This window comes from Gopherus evgoodei, chromosome 10, assembly GCF_007399415.2.
Source record: "Gopherus evgoodei ecotype Sinaloan lineage chromosome 10, rGopEvg1_v1.p, whole genome shotgun sequence".
In the NCBI taxonomy this organism is placed as follows: Eukaryota; Metazoa; Chordata; order Testudines; family Testudinidae; genus Gopherus; species Gopherus evgoodei.
The window spans coordinates 77,389,428-77,409,215 of record NC_044331.1 but is presented as its reverse complement, the minus strand read 5'-3'; the positions used below and the strand labels follow the sequence as shown (position 1 = coordinate 77,409,215).

The 19,788-nt window shown below is 49.6% G+C and overlaps 1 protein-coding gene across 1 annotated transcript; it reads right to left on the bottom strand.

Moving 5' to 3' along the window:
- Positions 1 to 13,802: 13,802 nt before the first annotated feature.
- Positions 13,803 to 14,918, bottom strand: LOC115659083 (urotensin-2 receptor-like). The gene has a single exon (XM_030578860.1). It carries the CDS (start codon positions 14,916 to 14,918, stop codon positions 13,803 to 13,805), a length of 1,116 nt encoding a protein of 371 aa, XP_030434720.1.
- Between the last annotated feature and the right edge of the window lie 4,870 nt (positions 14,919 to 19,788).

Here is a 19,788-nt window from a genome sequence, read left to right as displayed (position 1 = left end):
GAGTTTGGCTTGCAGTTTTGAGCAGAGAGGTGCCAAGGTCGTGGTGGTGTTTTCTTAGCTAGTGGAACCTAGTTGGGGATGTTCACCCAACAATAGAGCCATATTTTGGGTGGCTTTTCCAGGTATTCATGGTTGTGGGTTGCTAATTATGGTATGACTAGGAAGGGGAGGGTTAATCTGGCAACTAGTGATACTGCTTAGTCTCTCTAGATTTTCATTGGCTGACAGTTATTTGCTAAGTGGATTGTCCAAAAAAATGCTTGTCTAGGATGTCTTCTCTCAGCACTGCTTGCGTCAGTTTTCTTCCATTCATCTGGCAGCACTGGTTTACAAGAGGTTTGCAGGGAGACGTGAACAGCAGTCACAAGGAGTTGGGATTGGAAACCAAACTGAGTTGCTGGTCTCCAGGTGTAGGGCTCTTTGGAAAATTAGCTAGGCATCCAGAACACAGGCTGCTACCTTAAAGAGTTTCTCCCGGCTACACATTGTGGCTGGAATGTTTAAAGGAACCTGAGGGAATCCGGTGTCTCATTCTTAGGAAAATTCAATAGGATTTGGGTGTCTAACTCAAGTTCCTTTGCAAATCCTGGCTTGTTTTAGCTACAAAGAGTAAAACCAGCTTGAAGTATTTCTTGGGGGTTGTTTTCTCCATAGGGGAGCTGGCCCAGGTCACAGGGGAACTAACTTTTAAATTTAAAAAAAAAAATGGTTTGTCTGAGCTTGGAATAACGACAAACCTAAACAGGGCACTTGAAATTAATTTACTAGTCATTGGTGTCAATCTTGCCCCATGCAAATAGATGCTGTAGTGATGAGTATGGACACCTTCAGACTTACCACCAAAGGTTTCTGGGAAAGCAACTGGTTGTGGCAGTAGCGGTAGAATCCTTGAAGGTTCATACTTAATTACACAACAAATTAGACCTCTTGAAGTTTATATCGAACTGCCTAGTGAATTGCTGGTCATGCTACTTGGGTAAAAGGTTAAATCTTTTCAAGGACTGGCATCTACTAAAGATTTGAAACTGGTTAGCAGCCACTCTGTGCTGTTAAAACAGGAGTCAGGACAAAATGTACCCCCCAGCTGCTAACACTGTCAAAGCCTTCTAATTGATGGTGAAAGATTCATTTAAACAGAACCAGCGGCCTTTGCAGGCCAGGGCCTATCTGTTGGGAGCTGAAGACCATGTCTTTTTTTCTTTTACAGGCAGATGCCCTTGAAGGGGAAACTTTTGATAAGGAGAGAGCGAAATTATGGGAAGTCAGTCATGGTTATATTTACCCCACTTGTGCCAGGTTTCATCACAATTACATAAGATGATATGAAGAAATTGAACACTTCCAGGATCCCCTGGCTGAATCTGTTCAACCACTAATCTTCCCTTTTGTGTGCTGAGAATAAGGGCTCAGCCCTGCTGCTGAGTAGGTAGCCGGTCTTCATTCCTTTGACCACCTCCTCTCTAGGGGTCAAGTCCCCAGGGAGAAGACTGAGCATGGGTGTGGAGAAGAGGCATGGCTGAAGCCATGTCTGAAATGAGATTATGCCTTCAAGAAAAATCAGGTGTGCCAGGGGATAACATAGGTACATTTTGATCAGATGACTGAACAAACAGGGGAAGCAATTAATTAGGTGAAATTTCATGATGGCCAGTTGAGGCTGCCCCAGTTTTCTACCTAATGCTGAAAGACATTCTTAGGGTCTGAGTCTCCATTCCCTGTGGGGAAAATGAGTAAATTCCATTGAGTCCAATGGAAGCTACAGCAGTGTAAAGCTGGTGAAAGAGAAGTGAACTGGGCTCTTTGATTCTTAAGACTTTCAGCCACAAGAACGGGAGAGAAGAAAATGGTCAAAATAAGCTATAGAAGGATGGGGAAGAGGAAGGAAGGGAAAAGATGGACTCTCCTTCAGTCCATAAGTGCTTGGCTCAATGCTATGTAAGACATTTATCAATGGTCTGGAAGAAAAAAACGTTGATAAAGTTTGCAGATGCTGAAATTGATGGTGTGATAAAGGACAGATCAGTTCTAGAGTAATCTGACTTGCATGTGAAGGGCTTGCTTGATCATGTGTGTTAATACAGCTGAAGGCAAAGTCACACATCTAGGAAACAAAGACATAGGTCCCACTTCTAGGATGAAGGTTTGTATTTTGGAAAGCCGTGATTCAGAAGGACTTGGAGATAATAGTTGAAAACGAACTGAACATGAACTCCCAGTGCAGTGTGATGGCTAAGAGAACAAATGCAATCCTTGGAAGTATCAAGTAGAAGTAGGGAGTTATTACCACTTTTGAGCCATTAGTTGAGACTATTACTGGAATACAGTGTCCCATCCTGGTGTCCACATGTTGTTGCAAGCGTTCAGAAATGAGCTATAACAGTGATTCGAGGCCTGGAAGACTTGCCATTGAGTGAAAAGCTAAAGAAGTTCGATCTATTTAGAAAGATGAAGATTTATCAAAGAGAAGGTTAAGAAGGCAATTCTCACAATCTGTAAGTACCTACAAGAAGAAAATTTCTTACGGTTCTTTAATCTAGCACAAGATCCAGTGTCTGGAAGCCGAAGCCAGACAAATTCAGACTAGAAATGAGGTGCAGATTTTTAAGGAAGGGGAATTAACCATTGGAACAACTTACCTAGGGATTTGATGGATTCTCCATCACTTGACTTCTCTAAATCCAGTGTGTGTGTCTGTCTAAAAGATATGCTTCAGCTCAGCCAGAAGTTACAGGCTTGATACAGGGATCCCTGGGTGAAATTCTATGGCCTGTACTATGTAGCAGGTCCAACTAGATTATTACAATAGTACCTTTTGGCCTTAATCTCTGAAAATACCTGATCCAAAACTCCTAGAGTTAGCACTGATGTGTGCTGCTGTTGGCTAGGAGGGCACTTCAAATAGTGTGTTAACATGTGTCTGAAAAACAGAAGCAGCTTTGTAAGAGGCCAAACTACACAAGTTAGGCCCTGTGTCCCTGGAAATAAAGGTTTTGAAACCTTCCTAGGGCCTGGCTGCCATCCTATTTGGTTCTGCTCACCTCCTGACTGGGATTATTAGGTTAGCTTCATGATTGCTGTGCTTTTGGCATCAAAAATTGTCAGCCCACAACAATCTGCTGCCATGGCAGAGACTTCCACTGGTTGACCCCCACCGCATACGAGCAGAGGTATGTATGTATGGGGAGAAATTGTTTTCTGAACTTTCTGCTGCTTTCGGAATAGAACCTATGGAGTGGGTGGGAGAGGGCAGGAAGGGGTCCTGAGGCGTGCTCAGGAGCTCAGCGGGTTTGGCGGGGGAAAGGAGCTGTGCGGGAACATGTACCTGTGCCTAACTTCATCTTACTAAAGTATTTTGACCTCTGTTTTCTTTTGTTTTGCAGCAACATGATCGCTCAAGGGACCTTCGGTGCAAATGTTGATAGCACGTTTTCTGCGGGTCATGGAGATAACGGCCCCAATCTTTAGTTGTAGATCCATGCAGCACAGCTCAGCTCCTCCAAGCCTGAGGATGCTCAGATCAGGTTGCCAGGTTGGAAGATGTTTGGATCCAGAGTGCAGGCTCACGCCCGCCCACTGCAGGAAAAGAACATGACTGTAGCAGCTGTGAGGTATGAATGGTTCTTGAAGTGATCCAAGTCTGCCCGAGGAAGAAGCCAACAGTCTTTATTCAATTCCAATTACCGATTTATTTCCCCCTCTCTTGAAGGGCTGCCAAGGATTCAGCTAATTCTACTGCAGCAGCTGACCCCAGTGGGACAGGCTTCTCCTGAGGACTAATCTATGACTTAATTGGCCATGACATGAAGAAAAGGGCGTTAAATAACCACTTTCAAGAGGACGATCTTCCTAATTACATGTTGTTGTTCATTGAGAGCGTCAGTTTGATGCGCATCCATGTGGCGTTTGCTGGACCCGGTGCCTTTACAGTTAGCTTGTCCACTGAACACCAGATATGCTATGTGCTTCAGCCTGAGGAGACATCAGGGCCAGAAAGTTTAGCAGAACTGTGTGGGAGGGGGACAGGGAGGGCCAATGTAAATTAGAGGGGAGGGGAAATGAGGAGAAAGCAAGGGGGGAGATGTGTAGCCATCATATGTGAGGGACATTGTGAAAGAAGGAAGAGGAGGCAGGGTCTGGAGGAGTGTGCAAAAGACAGACTGGGGAAGGCATAGGGGAGGGGCACTAGAATGCCTGGGAGAGCTGTGTGTGTATTGCATGTGGAAACCAAGCAGCTCCTTTCCTTTCTGTGCTTAATGCCCCCGAGACTGGCCTAAGGTGGTAGCCCCTGGCCAGAGCAGGCAGTGTCAAGGATGGGGAGGATCCAGAAGTGAGGCCATCCTGACTTCCAAGGTCCCAGGGGAGGAAAGGTGAGAATGACTGTGTGCATGAGAATTCAAGAGGGAAGGTGCAAAAAGTCAGGAATGCAATAGTATAACCCTACCCAGTGTGCCCAGTTCATCCTGCCTTGTGGGCTAGGGGTTCGGGCAGGAGGCTGAGACTAGAGCAAACTGGCTCGGCCACTAATTTGCTCAGTGGCATTGGGCAAGTGGTTTAACTTTTCTGTGCCTCGGTTTCCCCATCTGCAACAAGAGGGTAACAGCCACTGTCACAAATCACTCTGGTGCATCCCTTTCAGCACCCTGGACAGCATTTCATCTCCCACCCCTTTTTCCTTTGTTTTGACACCAGGCTATCTCACCACTAGCCGGGGCTCAAAAACCCAGCAATGCTACTGCTTGAAGAGTGGACACGCTGGATCTTCATTATCCAGAATCTACTCCTTGCTGAGCCTTGATTCAAAAAGATCAAGCAGTTTAGCACCTCTCTCCCATTTCCCCCTTGACTTCTTGTGCCTGTCCTGAAAGGAGATTGGTGCTTCCCCAGTGGCACTGCCGGATCCTCCCTTTGGGAAGCTGTAATTCAGTCTAGTGTGCTCTCAATCAGAGATCTTGTTGCGCCCATGGGTCCCTGCCTGTGCCCTACACGTCCTCCATCTCTAGTGTGAGGGTATGTAGGGAGAGGCAGACCCACCACTGCTCTAGGTCCTTCTCAACCACTTGTGGCCGGACACAAACACTGCGGTGTGATTTTGACAAGATTGCTTGTGTCTCGTGCTGATCGTATGCATCTGGGTGAGAGAAAGTGTTCTGAGTTTCCAAGCTTGTAGCAATCCTGAGAGAGATTCTGGGCAGGATGGGCCTAAAGGGCCGCTGTACTTGTGTGTGCAGCTGCAGCCCAGTGGAGCACTGATTGTGCACTGTGTGAGGGCAACTGGCTTTCTGCTCAGCACACAGGAATCAAAGGCCTCCTCCGCAGAGCGCAATGCTGCTGCAGCCGAGCAGCAAGGTAATAACAGGGTTTTAAAGGGCTGATGTAAAAACTGAGCGTGGACGGACCGTTCTGAACAAAGGTAAGGGGGGGGCGGTGGGAAATCACTAAGGAAACAGGAGCCTGAAGAGGCACCCCCAGGGGTTTAGAGAGGATAAATCCAGCCAGACAAACCTGATTGGTTTTTTTGTTCCGAAGGATTACAGAAGGGCCCGCAGGCGGTGCGGCAGATTGGGATCTCAGGAAAGCCTCAGATACAGCCTCAGAATCCTACTTAAAGATCCAGTCAGGGCTTGTTACACACAAAACTTGGCCTGTGGCCTCGGATCCGAAGCGCTAGGGTAGCTGTGGCTCGCAATGCATCGAGCAGGGCCATTGCCTCCTGAGCACCGCAGGGACCAGCCTGGGGGTCGTTCTGATTGTATGTCTTTGTTACTGATCTGGAAGGTGCATCTACTTAGCCTGCGGCAGCGAGGCTCCAAGCCCGGCTCGACAGACCCAAGCTTGCGCCACGGCGCTAAAAAGAGCAGTGTAGACACCCTGATTCAGGCTGGAGCCCACCCCCCTACCTAGCCTGCACAGCTATTTTTAGTGCCAGAATGTGAACTCGAGTCTGTGGAGCGGGCTCTGAGCCTCGTTGCCGCTTACTGCGTGATGCACCCGAAGAGGGAGGAAGGGGCACCTTAATGAAACGCCTAGATATTAAATTGGGACAGTCCTCTGTGGTGTGGACTAAAATCAATGAGGAGGCTGATTTTGGCTTCCAGGTGTCATGGCAAATCAATGCAACCAGAGCAACTTTAGTTAAATGGATGAGCTGCTTCCTGCCCTTTGGTCACCAAGCTTACAGCTGACTGAGTGCTGCTAAGGAGAAGTGCTGTCTTGTAGCTGGGAATTACGAGTCCTGGGTTCAATTCCCTGTTCTGCTAAAGATTTCCCTGCATGGGCACTTAATCAACCTGTGCCTTCATCTGTAAAATGGGGATAATACTTCACTGCTGTCACGCAAGGGCATGACATGACACCGCCTCAGCCCAAAGGGGCCACTCTTTGTAAAGTGCTTTAGGGATCCTGGCATGGAAGACGCCATTAGCAGTGCATTCGCTGAGCTGTGGTTTCCTGCATGGTATGCAAGAAGCTAGCCTGAGCCCTCCAGCCCAGGTTCCTCTTACTATCTGAACCTCTCCAAGGAGAATTAACTGTTGTTGGTGTCTTTCTCCTCCTCCTTGTGTCATCTTCCCAAAGTTTGCCCAGCAAAGCACATCTCTCCAGGGCAGACGTATCGGCATTGCCTCTGCCATGTGCTTTGCTCTGACAGGAGGTGATGGTTGCAATGGGGCAGGTTCAGATCAGGCAGCCTGGCAGGTGCGTCAGTTTCAATTCACTTCCTTTGCGTGTTGTCTGCGACCTTACAGCTCTGGGGGTTGGGGAAGGGAAAGGAAAGTCTTTAACAATTTTTAAAAAGGCAATTAAGAAGCAGCCTCAGCCCCTGGTGCTCCACAAGGATCCGAGTGCAATAGATTCAGGTTAGACTCACTAATCTTTCCCGACATAGGGATAATTCCATGTGGGGTTCCAGATTGCAGGTTGTGGGGGAGTGCATGAATCAGAGCCCCTTGCCTGGCAGTGGAGGACAGTAAAGTGTAGCACAAAACCGCTGATAAACCCAAGGGCGGGTGTGCTCACCACAGCCAGTCCCCAGCTGCGAAGCTCTGCAGCCACTGGCCCTGGGGAGAAGTGGGGGCTGGTGGGAGCATGGCTCAGCAGTGGAGGAAACAGAACCATCTCTCCAGCTGGCTGCATTTTCGGGAAGGGCTAAAGAAATAAAAGCCCTAAAGTGACTGGACGGTCCACTCAGGCTCACACTCACCCACTCACCACCTCACCCCTTCCTGGCCGGCTCCAAGGGAACTGGACCGATTAGCATTGGCAGCACCCACCGGGTCACTGAGGTGCTCCCACAGAGAGGTTGCTCCTTAGTTTGTGGCAACCTGTGTCCCGGGGTGCATGTCTGCCCAGAGATGAGGGTTGCGGCATCTATTCACTCAGGCCTGGTCTACATTACGGTGCTTACGTCGACCTAACTCTGTAAGTGTCCACACTATGTTGCGGCTCCTGCACGTGTAAGTCACCCACTGCATCTCCTTAATAACTCCACCTCTGCAAGAGACACAGCTGTTGGGTCAACCCAGTGTCTGTGTATACAATGGGGGTGTTGCTTACATGGCCAGTTGCTGCCTTTGACAGTTGGGACCCCACCACCCCGGGGCAGACCGCTTGGGCTGTCAGCCCCCCACAGTGCCCCACTTAAGGAGCAAGCATGCCTGGTGAGCATGCGCACCACCAGCAGGAGGAGGGTAGGGTGGACACGAATGGCCAATTTAATTACTGTGGTGGATGTAGGTCGCCCTAACTTAAATTGACTTAACTTTGTTGTGTAGACAAACCCTGGCGCGCTCGCTCTCTCTCATGCGCGCGCACTCTCTCTCTCCCCACCCCTCCAAACTTAGGGAAGCAGCCAGATGGGCGAAGAGAACTATATGAGGGGCTTTGGCGGGATATGTTTTATTCCTGATAGCACAGCGCGATGGTCAGTGAGGGTCCCCTGAAGTGTCTATGCAGGCTCAGGGGGTGAGGACATTTCCTGGGCATTTCATGTGGGAATCTCGAGTAGGAGCAGAGAGGTTATTTTATCTCTGTATCTGGCATGAGTAGGACCACTGCTGTCATACTGTGTCCGGTTCTGATGCCAACAAATCAAGGAGGATGTTGATAAATGGTAATATGGGTTCAGAGACAAACCACGAGAACGATCAAAGGATTAGAAAACCACCTTCTTGTGAGACTCAAGGTGCTCGATCTATTTGTCTTAACAAAGAGAAAGCAAATGGGTACCTTGAATACAGTTTGTAAGTCCCTACAAGGGGCACAAATATTTAATAACGGGCTCCTCAATCTAGCAGAGAAAGGTAGAGCATGATCCAAATGGCTGGAAGTTGAAGCTAGATAAATGCTGTCTGGAAATGAGGTGTAAATTTTTGACTGAGGGTAATTAGCCATTGGAGCAATTTCCCAAGGCTCATGGGATTTTCCATCACTGACTATTTTTAAATCAAGACTGGATGTTTGTCTAGACTATGCTCTAGGAATTATCTTGGGGCAGTTCCACAGCCTGCTCCATACAAGAGGTCAGACTAGATCCCAGTGGTCCCGTCCAGCCTTAGAATCTGTGAATCTTTGACGGGAGATTTCTTATTTATGTATTTACCCACCAGCTGGTGCATGTAAAAGGCAGTAGAAATGATTCTCCTATTGTGAGGCAGTGCAAGAACCGTCTCCGGCAGGGGATGGGGCTTAGCCGTCTCCAGAATCGAGAAGACAGTCTGATGGTTAGGGTGCCAGCCTGGGATTCCGGAGATCTGGGTTTGATTCCTTGCTCCCCTCGGACTGTGTGACCTTGTACAAGTCACTTAAACTCTGTGCCTCAACTAGGAGCCCTGCCCAGCCTCCGGGGCGTGTGTGAGGACAAATAGATTCAAAATTGTGTGGTGCTCAGACACTATGGACCTAGGGGCCACCCAAACACATGAGTAAGAGATTCCCCACTCCCTGCATTCATCCTTCCAACTTGGTGGCAGACTGTAACTGCTGCCCATTGTTGCCTGGCAGAGAGGCTGGATGCACAATGCTAGCGTATGGTCCGAGGGGAGGTTCTCGGTGACATCTGCCCCCCACCCCTGTGGCTGCGTGTGCTGTGAGCTCGTGGGGCAGGGACCGAGCCTTCCTTTCTGTTTGTACGTTGTTGCCCTGATCGAGCATAGGCGTTGATGGAATAGATGGTCCATCAGTCAGTGTGGACAAGTCTCTGGCTGTAAAAAATTCAAAACAACATGAAAAGGGCCTGTGGGTTCAGTGTCTGAGCCCCTTAAACGTGTCCTGGGCTCTGTATACTTGGGAACCGGGGTAAAAAAATGTAAATCACCCAAGTGACTTAGGAGGCTGCGCTCCCTATTTAAAAGTGACTTAGGAGCTTTAAAAGCATCTCCTTCACTTAGGCTCCTGAGTACATAAATGCCTTTTGAAAGTGGGACGCAGGCTCCTGAGTCCTGTAGGCGCTTTGAGAACACAACCCCTGGGCTCAGCGAGCGGAGGTAGCTGCAGGGCAGATGCCTGGTTCGCTTGGTGCATGTGTTACTCCTCGCTGAGCAGAGGAGCATTACCTATCTTAGCTGCTGAAAAGGCTTCCCTGGTGAGGGTCCAGCGAAACCAGCATCGATCGCCAGCATCCTCCGTCGCAGAGGGTTTGGTGGAAACTGTTATCTCAGACTCTGGCCCTGGTGACCTGACCTTGTTCTACAAAAATCTCCATGTGCACTCATCTTGGTTTGAGTGCCGGGCTGGGATCTTTCTCGTCTTTGTTCTGCAGATTGTAGCCCTGATCTGTCACACCTGCTTGGGGGGAGGGAACCACCAGCATTTGGGTCGGGACTGGTACAGGCCATTTTCTCCATAGCAGAGTCTCCCATGCAGGGCTGTAGAAATGTAACTCAGCCTGGGTGAAAGGGGCCAGATTGGCAGTCCTCCAGCCACATGCTGTCTGAACAGGATGGAGACAGCCTGGGCTGCAGTAGGGCAACCCACGGTGCTTTGCTAATGCAGCCCAGGTCTGAGAGCAGGTAGGGAATTGGTCTCCAAAGCCAACGTAATCCTTGGGCCGCTGCCTGGTGTGTGTTTGTGATGTGGGCAGGGGTCTGCTAGGACGGGACTGACCCTTCAAAACACGCTTGAGATAGCAATAAAGTGGTAGGTCCTTTCGAGCCCTCCTGGCCTGGATTAGATCTGAGCCACTGACCCACTGGTGAAAGACTCCAGAGCCACTCCCCAATCTCTGGATCCCCCCACCAGCCTGTCCCTGAAAGATGGTGATCATGTTCCACATTTGTCTGTGACTCATGGCCCCCCTGCATGGCAGTGACTCTGGGAACTTGTTCCTGTGTGAGGGGAATGGGTCTGAGCCTGTGTGTGTGGCAGATGACAGCACTGGCAGTTTTGCCTGAGCAAGGACTGCAGGGCTGGGCCCCCTGCGTTTTGTATACAGAGCCCATTAAATACGGTGATGAATTCCCACTCCCAGTGACCCTGAGAACTCCTGTCTCCAGTAGAACAGTGGCTGGAGTATGGCTTCCAACCTAGGACCTCTGGGCCTGGCCAGCCCCCTTGGGAGGGAGGGACTGGCGGATGTATATCTTGAGTCGTAGGTTCAATTTCTCCATTTCTAAAGTGTGACCAGTGCCCCAGGGGCCCCAGCCAATTTGGGACCCCCAGAAAACCCTCTCTCGACCACAACCCTGGGGCTACAGGAGCTCTTGCTTCCCACCACAGCCCCAGGGTTGCAGCAGGGGCACAGCATCTCTGGTCTCGGGGCAGGGCCATGGGTGGAACAGGGGCAGGGTCTTGGAGGAAGGGGTGGAATGGGGTGGGGCCATGGGTGGGGCCGGGTCAGGCCACAGTTCCCGTGCCGGGGCCCGGGCCCCCACATTGCTCTGTCCCAGGGCCCCAGGAGATCTCAATCTGCCTCTGAGTGGGACCCTCCATGTCCCATTTCCTGGCAGTGCCCACACGGCTCAAGGCCCACTCCCCCTCCCCAACCCCAGCGCTCCCCTCTGTGCCAAGCCTCGTAAACTGCCCCCACCCACACCATTTAAAGGGACCTGCTTTCAGCTCTTGCCCAACTGAGAGCTGCCCCTAGGTGCGGAGAAAAGTGCCGCCTCCTCTTCCAGCAAATTTTTATTTTACTAATGAAATCTTTGCACCCAGTAATAAAAATGCAACGTCAGGTGCGGGATAGGGGGGTTAGAAAGCAATGGGCTTGAGTGCCCGCCTTGGGCCACACTGTGCGTGGGGAGAGAGGAAAACAGCAGAGCTGGGCAGGCTGTGCCAGAGCCGTTCCTCACTCTGATGTCGCAGGGGAGCGGAGTTCAGGTAGCCTTGTTGCATCCTCATTACAGCCTGCAGCAGGTCACCCACCCACCTCCTGGGCTTATCCGGCGTTTTAACTTTGGCCCTTCTGTTGGGAGAGGAGTTCCCTGGAGTCCACCGACAGCACAGTCCTTCATCCACCTGCATATTCTCCCTACACATCCCGTCACAGTGGTGACAACCTGCAGTGAGGTCCCAGGGCTTAATCTTCTCTGCTGAGCATGGTCACCTGTTGGGTACGGTTCGAGATGCACCATTGTCCATCCAGCTTCTCCGTCCCAGGGTATTACCATCAGGTGCTGTGTCAGTCAGCTGGCAGGGGTAGCCTACAGCAGAGTCAACGTTAATGGCATTCATTTAATTTCATGATGATGCCCAAATGGCAGGTGCTGATGGGCATCTAACAGCAGAAGCAGCGCAGACACTGGGTTAGATGGCAACAGCTCAGAACTATCACCGTTGGGGCAGGAACCAGTAGAAAAGGGACAGGTGTATGGGGTGCGAGTGACGGCAGGAGGTTTGGCACCGTTGTTCCTCCTCAGCCTCTGTGTCCCAAGGAGAACCCAGTGACAGAAGACCTTCTGGGGAGTGAGTTGATAGGGACACTGCTCTTCCCCACAGACCCTAGAGAGAGGGAAGAGGACACAATAAAACTGATACTCAGACTGAGGTTTGGGAGCTGCAAGTGGCTTTTTAATACATCTGTGGCTCTTTGCAGCAGATATTAACACACCATGTGATTTTAATTCTGAACCAATCTAAGTTATTAACCGATCAGGATGCTTTTACTAGGTTATTAACCACCTGTAGTTGATAAAATAATAATACTTGGCCAGCCATTTTGCTAGGGAGCACCATCTGGCCAGCTGCCTCCAGGCCGGCTCAGCCAGAAGGACAATTGGTGGAATATGTTAATGAACGCACACTGGAGCTGGGCGGGTGTTAGCAAGAAAAACAATTTGTCTCTAAAATTCCCTAATCTAGGCCAGGCCTTTCAAGACCCCCTGTGGCCTAGGGAGACCATCTTTCTGCTTGTGAAAAAGCCACGTAGACCATGCCTGCATTAGACTGACTTCCCCCACATTTCCCACCATTGCTACCCACAGCAAAAAAGTCCCACCAGTCATAGCGCCTGGGAAAGCGTCCGTGTGGACAGACTCCCAGCTGCCACTGTTGAGGAGACCTGCTTGAAGCAGGCTTAGTCCATGTGGTGTTTAAAATACTGTCAGCCTGCCTAGACCAGAGCCCTTCCACTGACAGACCCGTACAGCAGTGGTAGCAATGACAGGAAACTGTAAGCTGATGTAACGCAGGCCAGGCCTTAGAACGGGGCTGCCCAGAAGGGGGGGCAAGTGGGGCAATTTGCCCTGTGCCCTTAGGGGCCCCCATGAGAATATAGCATTCTATAGTATTGCAACTTTTTCTTATGGAAGTGGCCCCCGAAATTGCTTTGCCCCAGGCCCCCATAATCCTCTGGGCGGCCCTGCCTTAGAATCACATCCAGCCTGTCAGATCCACCAGGGCACTAAAATGCAGAGTAGAGTCTGGATTAAGCAGTCGTTCGATAGCTGTCAAAAGCAGCGCGTCCAAAACAATCCCGAAAGCAGAATGGCACAGAACTGAAAGGATCAATTCAGTTCAGAGCCCTGCTTTTTGCCTGGAGATCGTTTTACTAGTAAATCTAATTTTCAGTGGAACTTCAGTGGGCACCGTGAGACTAGGTTTTAATTATAATCTGAGATACTCCCCCAAAAGAGACAGGCTGGGACCTGGTTTTTCCAATGGTCAGAGATTCTGCCTCCCCTGGCTGGGAGCTATTGTTTTACCTCTTTATTGTCGTGACATGTCATTGTTTAACAACATCGTATCAGTTCTAACAACAAACTGGGCTCTTCAAGGGAAAGATGGTGGTTAAAATGCAAACACAAATGAAATGAACTGGTTGGGGGGGGGGGCAGCAGCATCTGTGTTTACCATTCAGTTACATTAGATTTAAGGGCTCTCTCAGTGTGGAGAAGCAGTGACTGCCAAGTATTAAGCGATTCTTAAAGCCTTTGTCTGGTGCTGGATGCCAGAAAACCGAGGCATGGTGCTTGTGCCACGTAGCCTCCTTTCCCCTGCCACACCAACTCGAAATGAGAGTTATGTGAACATAGTTTAGACCAGAGCTGCTACTGTAATGATCTTCTACATGGGTAATGACCTACCCGCACCATGTGGGGGGCAACATGGCTAAAACCCAGGACTTTCGGCTCCAAAGCCTGGGCTTCTACCATGGTATTCAATGAGTAACTTGGTTAGCTGGTAGCAGTAGTAGACTCTTATCTTCTATGTGGATTGGCTACCAGAGGGGAATATGTTGCTTATACCTAGTGTGTTGCATTGAATGTAACTTCTGGTGCAGCTGTGCCACGCAGGTGGTACCAAACATGTAAATAAAACCAAGGAGCATGGATCCTTAAATAGCTCCCTTCCCCCTCACACCTACTCACCTTTCACAGAGTGCAGACATTCTCATTACCGAGCCCTGTGAGCTGAGCGATGGCTATGGATTCCGTGTATGCGTGGCTTCCAGAGAATATGGACTGCCTCGAGGAATGCCTCTTGGGCTTTATCTTGGAGAGGTGGATGCAGTTCTTCTGACGACTCCTCAGATACTCTTTGTAATTCTTGGAGAGCAGCGTGTAAAGGAAAGGGTTAATGCAGCTGTTGCTGTAGGCCAGGCAGGTGACGATGAAATTGATGTAGACCATGGTGGTGTTGGTGAGGTTCCCTGGCTGCTTGTAGTAGATGATGACCAGCTGCCAGAGCCAGAAGGGTATGAAACAAGCCCAGTAAGTGAGGATGATGCTGAATATCATGTACAGGACTTTCTGCTTAGGGCACTGGTTCATTTCCCTGGTGGTGAAAACAGCAGTCTGAGATCTCCAGTATGCCCTGGCCAACTTAATGTATAAGTAGCAGATGACAAGCCCAGGGGCCAGGATGCAGGTGTTAAAAAGGATGGTGAGGTACACTTTGTAGGTCTCCATCTGCCAAGTGGGGTGGCACATGCGCTTGGTCACTCCGCCCTGGTCACTCGTCCTGAGGTCTATGAGGATCATAGTTGGGAGGGCAAGAAGAAAGGACACCATCCACACCAGGCATGTGACAGTCCTCTGGTAGTGTCTGGATCTCCCAATAGTGTCTAATGGCTTGGCTATGGCTAGGTACCTTTCGGTGCTCATAATGGTGAGGATGAAGATGCTGGTGTGCATGGTGAGGAGGTCCAGGCTAAACAGGATCCTGCAACCCACATCTCCAAAGTACCAGTCCTTCACGAAATACGTGCAGACCACAAAGGGGATGGTCGACAGGTACAGGAGATCCGCCAGTGCCAGGTTGACGATATAAATGTACATCGAGCCAGTGAATGTCATGGAGAGGTTCACGACCACCAACGTGTAGATGTTGCCAACTATGCCCACCAGGCACATTACGGCCAGGATGCTCCCCAGGAAGTAGGTGACCAAGACATCACTGGTGTCAGCGAGGACTTCAAAGGTGGCATTGGCGTGAGCTGTGGCATTCTTAGGGTGGCAGGGCACTGAAGTGCATTGACCCAGCTCCATCTCTCTGCAGTTATGGATTTTTTCCAGCCCCAGAGCATAATAATAGATGCACTTAATTGTGAAGGTGTCACATTGAGAAGCGGTCGTCAGACGTGCAGACAAATTCCATGCAGCTGAGTAGACAGGGCTGCGTTAGACACAAAGGTCCTTGTCACTATAACAGCATCATTCTGATTTTTTGCCGGTGCTCACAAATTTACAGCCTCTTAAAAATAAATAAATAAATAAATAAAAACCAATCCCTGCTCTCCCTCGACTGTATGTTATTTCACCCTGAAGACAACAGCCTTCAAGGACCACAGATGGAAGTGAAGATAGGAGTCAGTTACCTGCAGACAGCTGTCTTCAAGTCCAAAGGCTAAATCTCCTAATGTATATTAAAGCTGCGGCTGGCAGGTAGATGGGGAAGCGATCACTCTGCTGGAAATAATCCTGGTGCAGCTGCCTGTCCAAGCTATTGTCCTTCCCCTGAAAATTCAGGCATTTATTTACTCCGATTGCCTTCTGAGTGGTCCTTGTGACCCTGGAGGCTTTTAAGTTGTCAGTGATTGAATTGAAGCTGTGAGCAAGAGTTGCTGTTCTCCAGACCTGTCCAAAGTTCCATGGCATGTGAAATGACAGATAAACAGGCCCGAGTGCTCAGGAGCTGATATCGTCCCAGAGACAGAGAGATGTGAGGGCGATCTGCTCTCCTTGCAGATGCTAGAATGTAAATCGGAAGTAGTGTTGTTTTAATGTCAAGGCAGATCTTAGCTGCTGTTAACGAAGATAAGGCTGGACCACTGAGGCATCCCTGCCAGTCCCCAATAAGGTGGGTGTTGGGATCTGGGCTAAGAGCAGAGCTGGAATGATCTGTTCCAGCAGACTCCTCTCTCTGCCCATGCTGGTAAATCCATGCACTTTCCAAGAGCTGGAGCTGGAGAGGGGTGGGGTCTGCTGCTCTGACGCCCCCCTTCCACCCCCCCGAGGTGGGATTTGTCCCTTTTCTGAATAGAGAAGAGGAGGTAAAACCAGCACTGGCGCATTCTTCCCACCAGGACACATGCACACACTCGGCACCTCCTCCCCCCTTGCTCCCTTAGCAACACTGGGCGTTGGGTTCTGCCTCTTGAAATGTATTTCTACAGGGAGAGTTTTGCTCCTTTCTTTCCAGGCTCTTGCACTGTAATTTAATTTTGCACAGTTCTTTCTTTGTGCTTCAAAGGGGCACTGAGAGGCTAATTCCACTGTGCAAGACGCACATACCCTCCTTTGATCTGGGCATGGCTAGGGGGCTATTTTTAAACCTGCTGCCTTGCTCAGGATGGAGAGGTATTGAACCTGCAGCTGGAAAAGGGAGCAGAGACGCCTGAAAAGGCCAAAAGGAAATGCTGTCTAATGCCTCATTCCTGTAATAGGAGGGCCATAAAAATCAGAAGACAGTGAATGGTGTAGCCCTAGCTAACAGCGGAATGAACAAAGTGTCATCACGTAGATTTCCACTGTGCCTTTTATAACAAAAGGTTGCCAGAACAGATTAGATTAGATTAGATGAAGATCCCCTCACCTCTGGGGCGGAACGCGTCAGCTGCTTAGCAGCACACAGCAACAGCATGGGATTGTTTAGGAGAGGATGTGAGGAGGAAGAATGCTGTATCTAATTGCAGCTGCTGTTTAAGCACATGGTGTGTCAATATCCCAGCTTGTATCTTGGCAGGAGACTGGGGCACCCAGCTCTGACGAGACAGCCTGGTGCATCCTGGATGAGTCAGTCCTAGGGAAGAGAACCCCCACCCCCTGCAGCAAGTCACTGAAACTGAAGCACTGCGGCTGTTGCATTAGCAGTGGTGTTGAGGAGGCCTGACTGCGCTTGGGCAAGGAAGAGGTAAGAACTGCATTTCTCCCACGTGTATTGGTGATGGCATGAATCTTTCAGGCATATCCTACATACCGACTGAGGCCATCCTATGCAGCCGTGCTTGGGCCATTGTCTCGTTGAGTCCCTCACACTTACTATATAATATCAGGGATCCCTAGAGTGTCCGTTGCCCTCACTGGGTGTGGAATCTATGTAAGGATGGAGAAGAACTCCAGAAATTCCTTAGACACTGGTCAGCTACGTAATAAAAACGTTGTTAAAGTTAATGTTTAAAATTAAATATACATAAGTTACGAAGGAAGGTTCTGTACATCTGGGGTCAGGCTTGAGTTAGGAGGGATTACAGATACTGGTTACAAGGATCACGAGAGACATGCATATCACACAATCAACATAGACCCGGATTGGGGTGTGGGAGTTTTTAAAGCGTCAGTGGGTAAGTGGGCTCGTGTACGCCACCCATGGAATGTATAAAGAGTTCACGTCAGTATTGGTGTAGTGAATAAGTACCTGGGTGGGGTGCGTCTCTTGGTTTGTCAGGGAAGGAAGTGGGTTATTTCCCTGGCTAGTGGTCTCGATTACTCAACGTGGTATTGACGGTGTCCCGTGATGTGTTCCTTGTAGATGTCTCTGGACCACCTGATGGTGTCGGATTCCATGAGATGTCTCATGAGTTAGGCATAGCGTTGCCCGACTCCCCATGCTGTCAGTACCGGCTCATTGTGGGGGTCAGGGCATGTATCTGGACCTCATAGCCCTGGGCTCTCAGGATGTCGGCCAGCGGGGTGTACTTCAATGCCTTCCATGCTTGGGCCTCGTGAAAGGCCAATGACCTGTTTTCAAATGTCACTGACACGTCTACCATGAGGACCATCTTCTTTTCTGCGTCCGTCACGATGATGTCAGGTTGCAGTCGGCTGTCTTCTCCCGGGGATGGCAGAGTCGACAGTGACCTTCCCCAGGGACAGAGGGATGGCTTTCACCAGCCGGTTCTGGATGACGTTGTGACAGATCTTAAAGCCACAGTGGCCAGTTGGGTTTACAAGACATCATGGGTACGGATTTAAAGTGCAGGTCTGCTCTGAGGAGTGACAGTAAAAAGGGCACCATTGCACCTCCGTTGGGGGTCACTAATTGCAGACCAAACAGAGTCACTTTAAAGGTAAAAAGATTTCTTTTTCCTTAGCTGCCAGCCTGAGATCTGAGAGCCAAGCAGGACTGATTCTCTCTCTCATACCACACCCATCTCTGTGGTATCCGAGCATTTTCCACTTAAAATCAATAGCAATAGCAAAGCCCTTAGTAGACTTCTTGGAGTCTGTAGCACTTCTTGGAGCCAAAACTGCTTGGGGCAGGTGATTTTTTTTAGCTGGCCTTCAGAGGTAGAAGAGGTGTCGTGTTGTAACCTTCTCATGCACTGTCACCAGGGAAAGGTGGTGCAGACTAGATTAGGTCCTTGGTGAAATCTGTGCTACCTCCATTGCAAAGCCGTAACTGATCGGAACTTAGCAAGCGAGTCTGCTGATGTTGCAGGAGAAGGCACAGAACCCAGCTCCTCTCCTCTGGTTATAGTGGCTCTAAGACTTCTGTGGTCTCTGGGATTGACAGTTGTGACTCTGGCTATGAGCTGGGTGAGAACCAGACTTTCTGTTTTGCAGGAAAATCTGCAAAACTCAAACGAGATTTCCATTCGAAACAGAACGGGGAAAAAATGGGAATTTCCCATAGAACAAAATTCTGGAAAATAAAACTTGTCTTGGGGTCAATTGAAACGTTTTATTCCAATTTCCAACTTTCTTTTCAAAGTGTCAGGCCACGTTTACAAGATAAATTTTTGAAAAATTCTAAATGAGACGTTGTTTTGAAATGAAAAATCCAAACATTCTGAAAATCTCAAAATGGAGTGCCTAGACCTCATCGAACTTTTTAAAAACATCCCCCCGATGAAATTGTCTTGAAATCAACACCTTTCCCCAAAAGGTTTTGCTTTCAGCCAATCAGCATTTTCTGACAGGATATCATTGTTGTGAGCCCAGCTCTGATGGGATTTGCACAGAGCTGCTGTGTTAGGAGGTCCCAGTTTATTAGTCATTTCTCAGTGGTGGATCTGTACTTCAAGGGATCTGGTTTGAATCTGCAACAGATGGGTCTCAGCCTTTCCCCCAGGCACTCCAAGCCACTCAAGGTTTTTTTTTAGTTTCCAAGGATTGCTTAGATACTGCTCAGGGTATGGCAGGAGCTGGGAGAGGGCGCTGCATGTGAGAGAGGTGCCCAGGGTGGGTGCTGGGTGGGGCTAGTGCTTTTGGACAGGGGGTTGTTGCTGGTCATGTTTCCCATCTCCAGCCCCACAGCAGGAGCAGCCTCACGGGATGTCTACACTGCAGCTGCAAGCCCACCTGACTCTCTAGGTGTGAGAAGCCAAGCTACGATGTCTGGACGGCTATCTTTAGCATGCTAGCTTGGGCCCCGCTAGCCCAGGTTGGTCTCTCCATGCTGCAGCATTGACTTATCCTGGTGCAACACTTAATCTGCACACCAGGGAATAGGGTGACCAAATGTTCCGATTTTATAGGGACAGTCTCCATTTTTGGGTCTTTTTCTTATATAGGCTCCTATTGCTTCCCACCCCCGTCCTGATTTTTCACATTTTCTGTCTGGTCATCCTACCGGAGAAGGAGGGCTGAGGAGCTGGCTGCTCCAGGAGTGCAGAAGAAGAGACCAGCAACTGTAGGAAGTGGGAGATGGGTAGGGAGCTATTATTCCCCTCCCCCAACTCCCACAAGGTTTTGTTTTTCCTGCTCACTAGGTGAGGTGTAACCCACCAGGCAGCCTCTGGTGACCCACCTGCAGGTCTCTTCCCCCGACTCAGAATTCCTGACCCAGCCTGGGGCTACTGGATAGGAAAGTATTACTGGTATGACCCTCAGGAGCTCCAGTCCCAGACCAGGCCCCCTTGTGCTAAGATGCTCTGCAAACGCTGAACAAAGAGACAGTTCCACCTCTGCCTTCAAT

Excerpts from the sequence above, each read along its gene's own strand:
- LOC115659083 (XM_030578860.1), bottom strand. The coding sequence starts at position 14,918 with ATGGAGCTGGGTCAATGCACTTCAGTGCCCTGCCACCCTAAGAATGCC.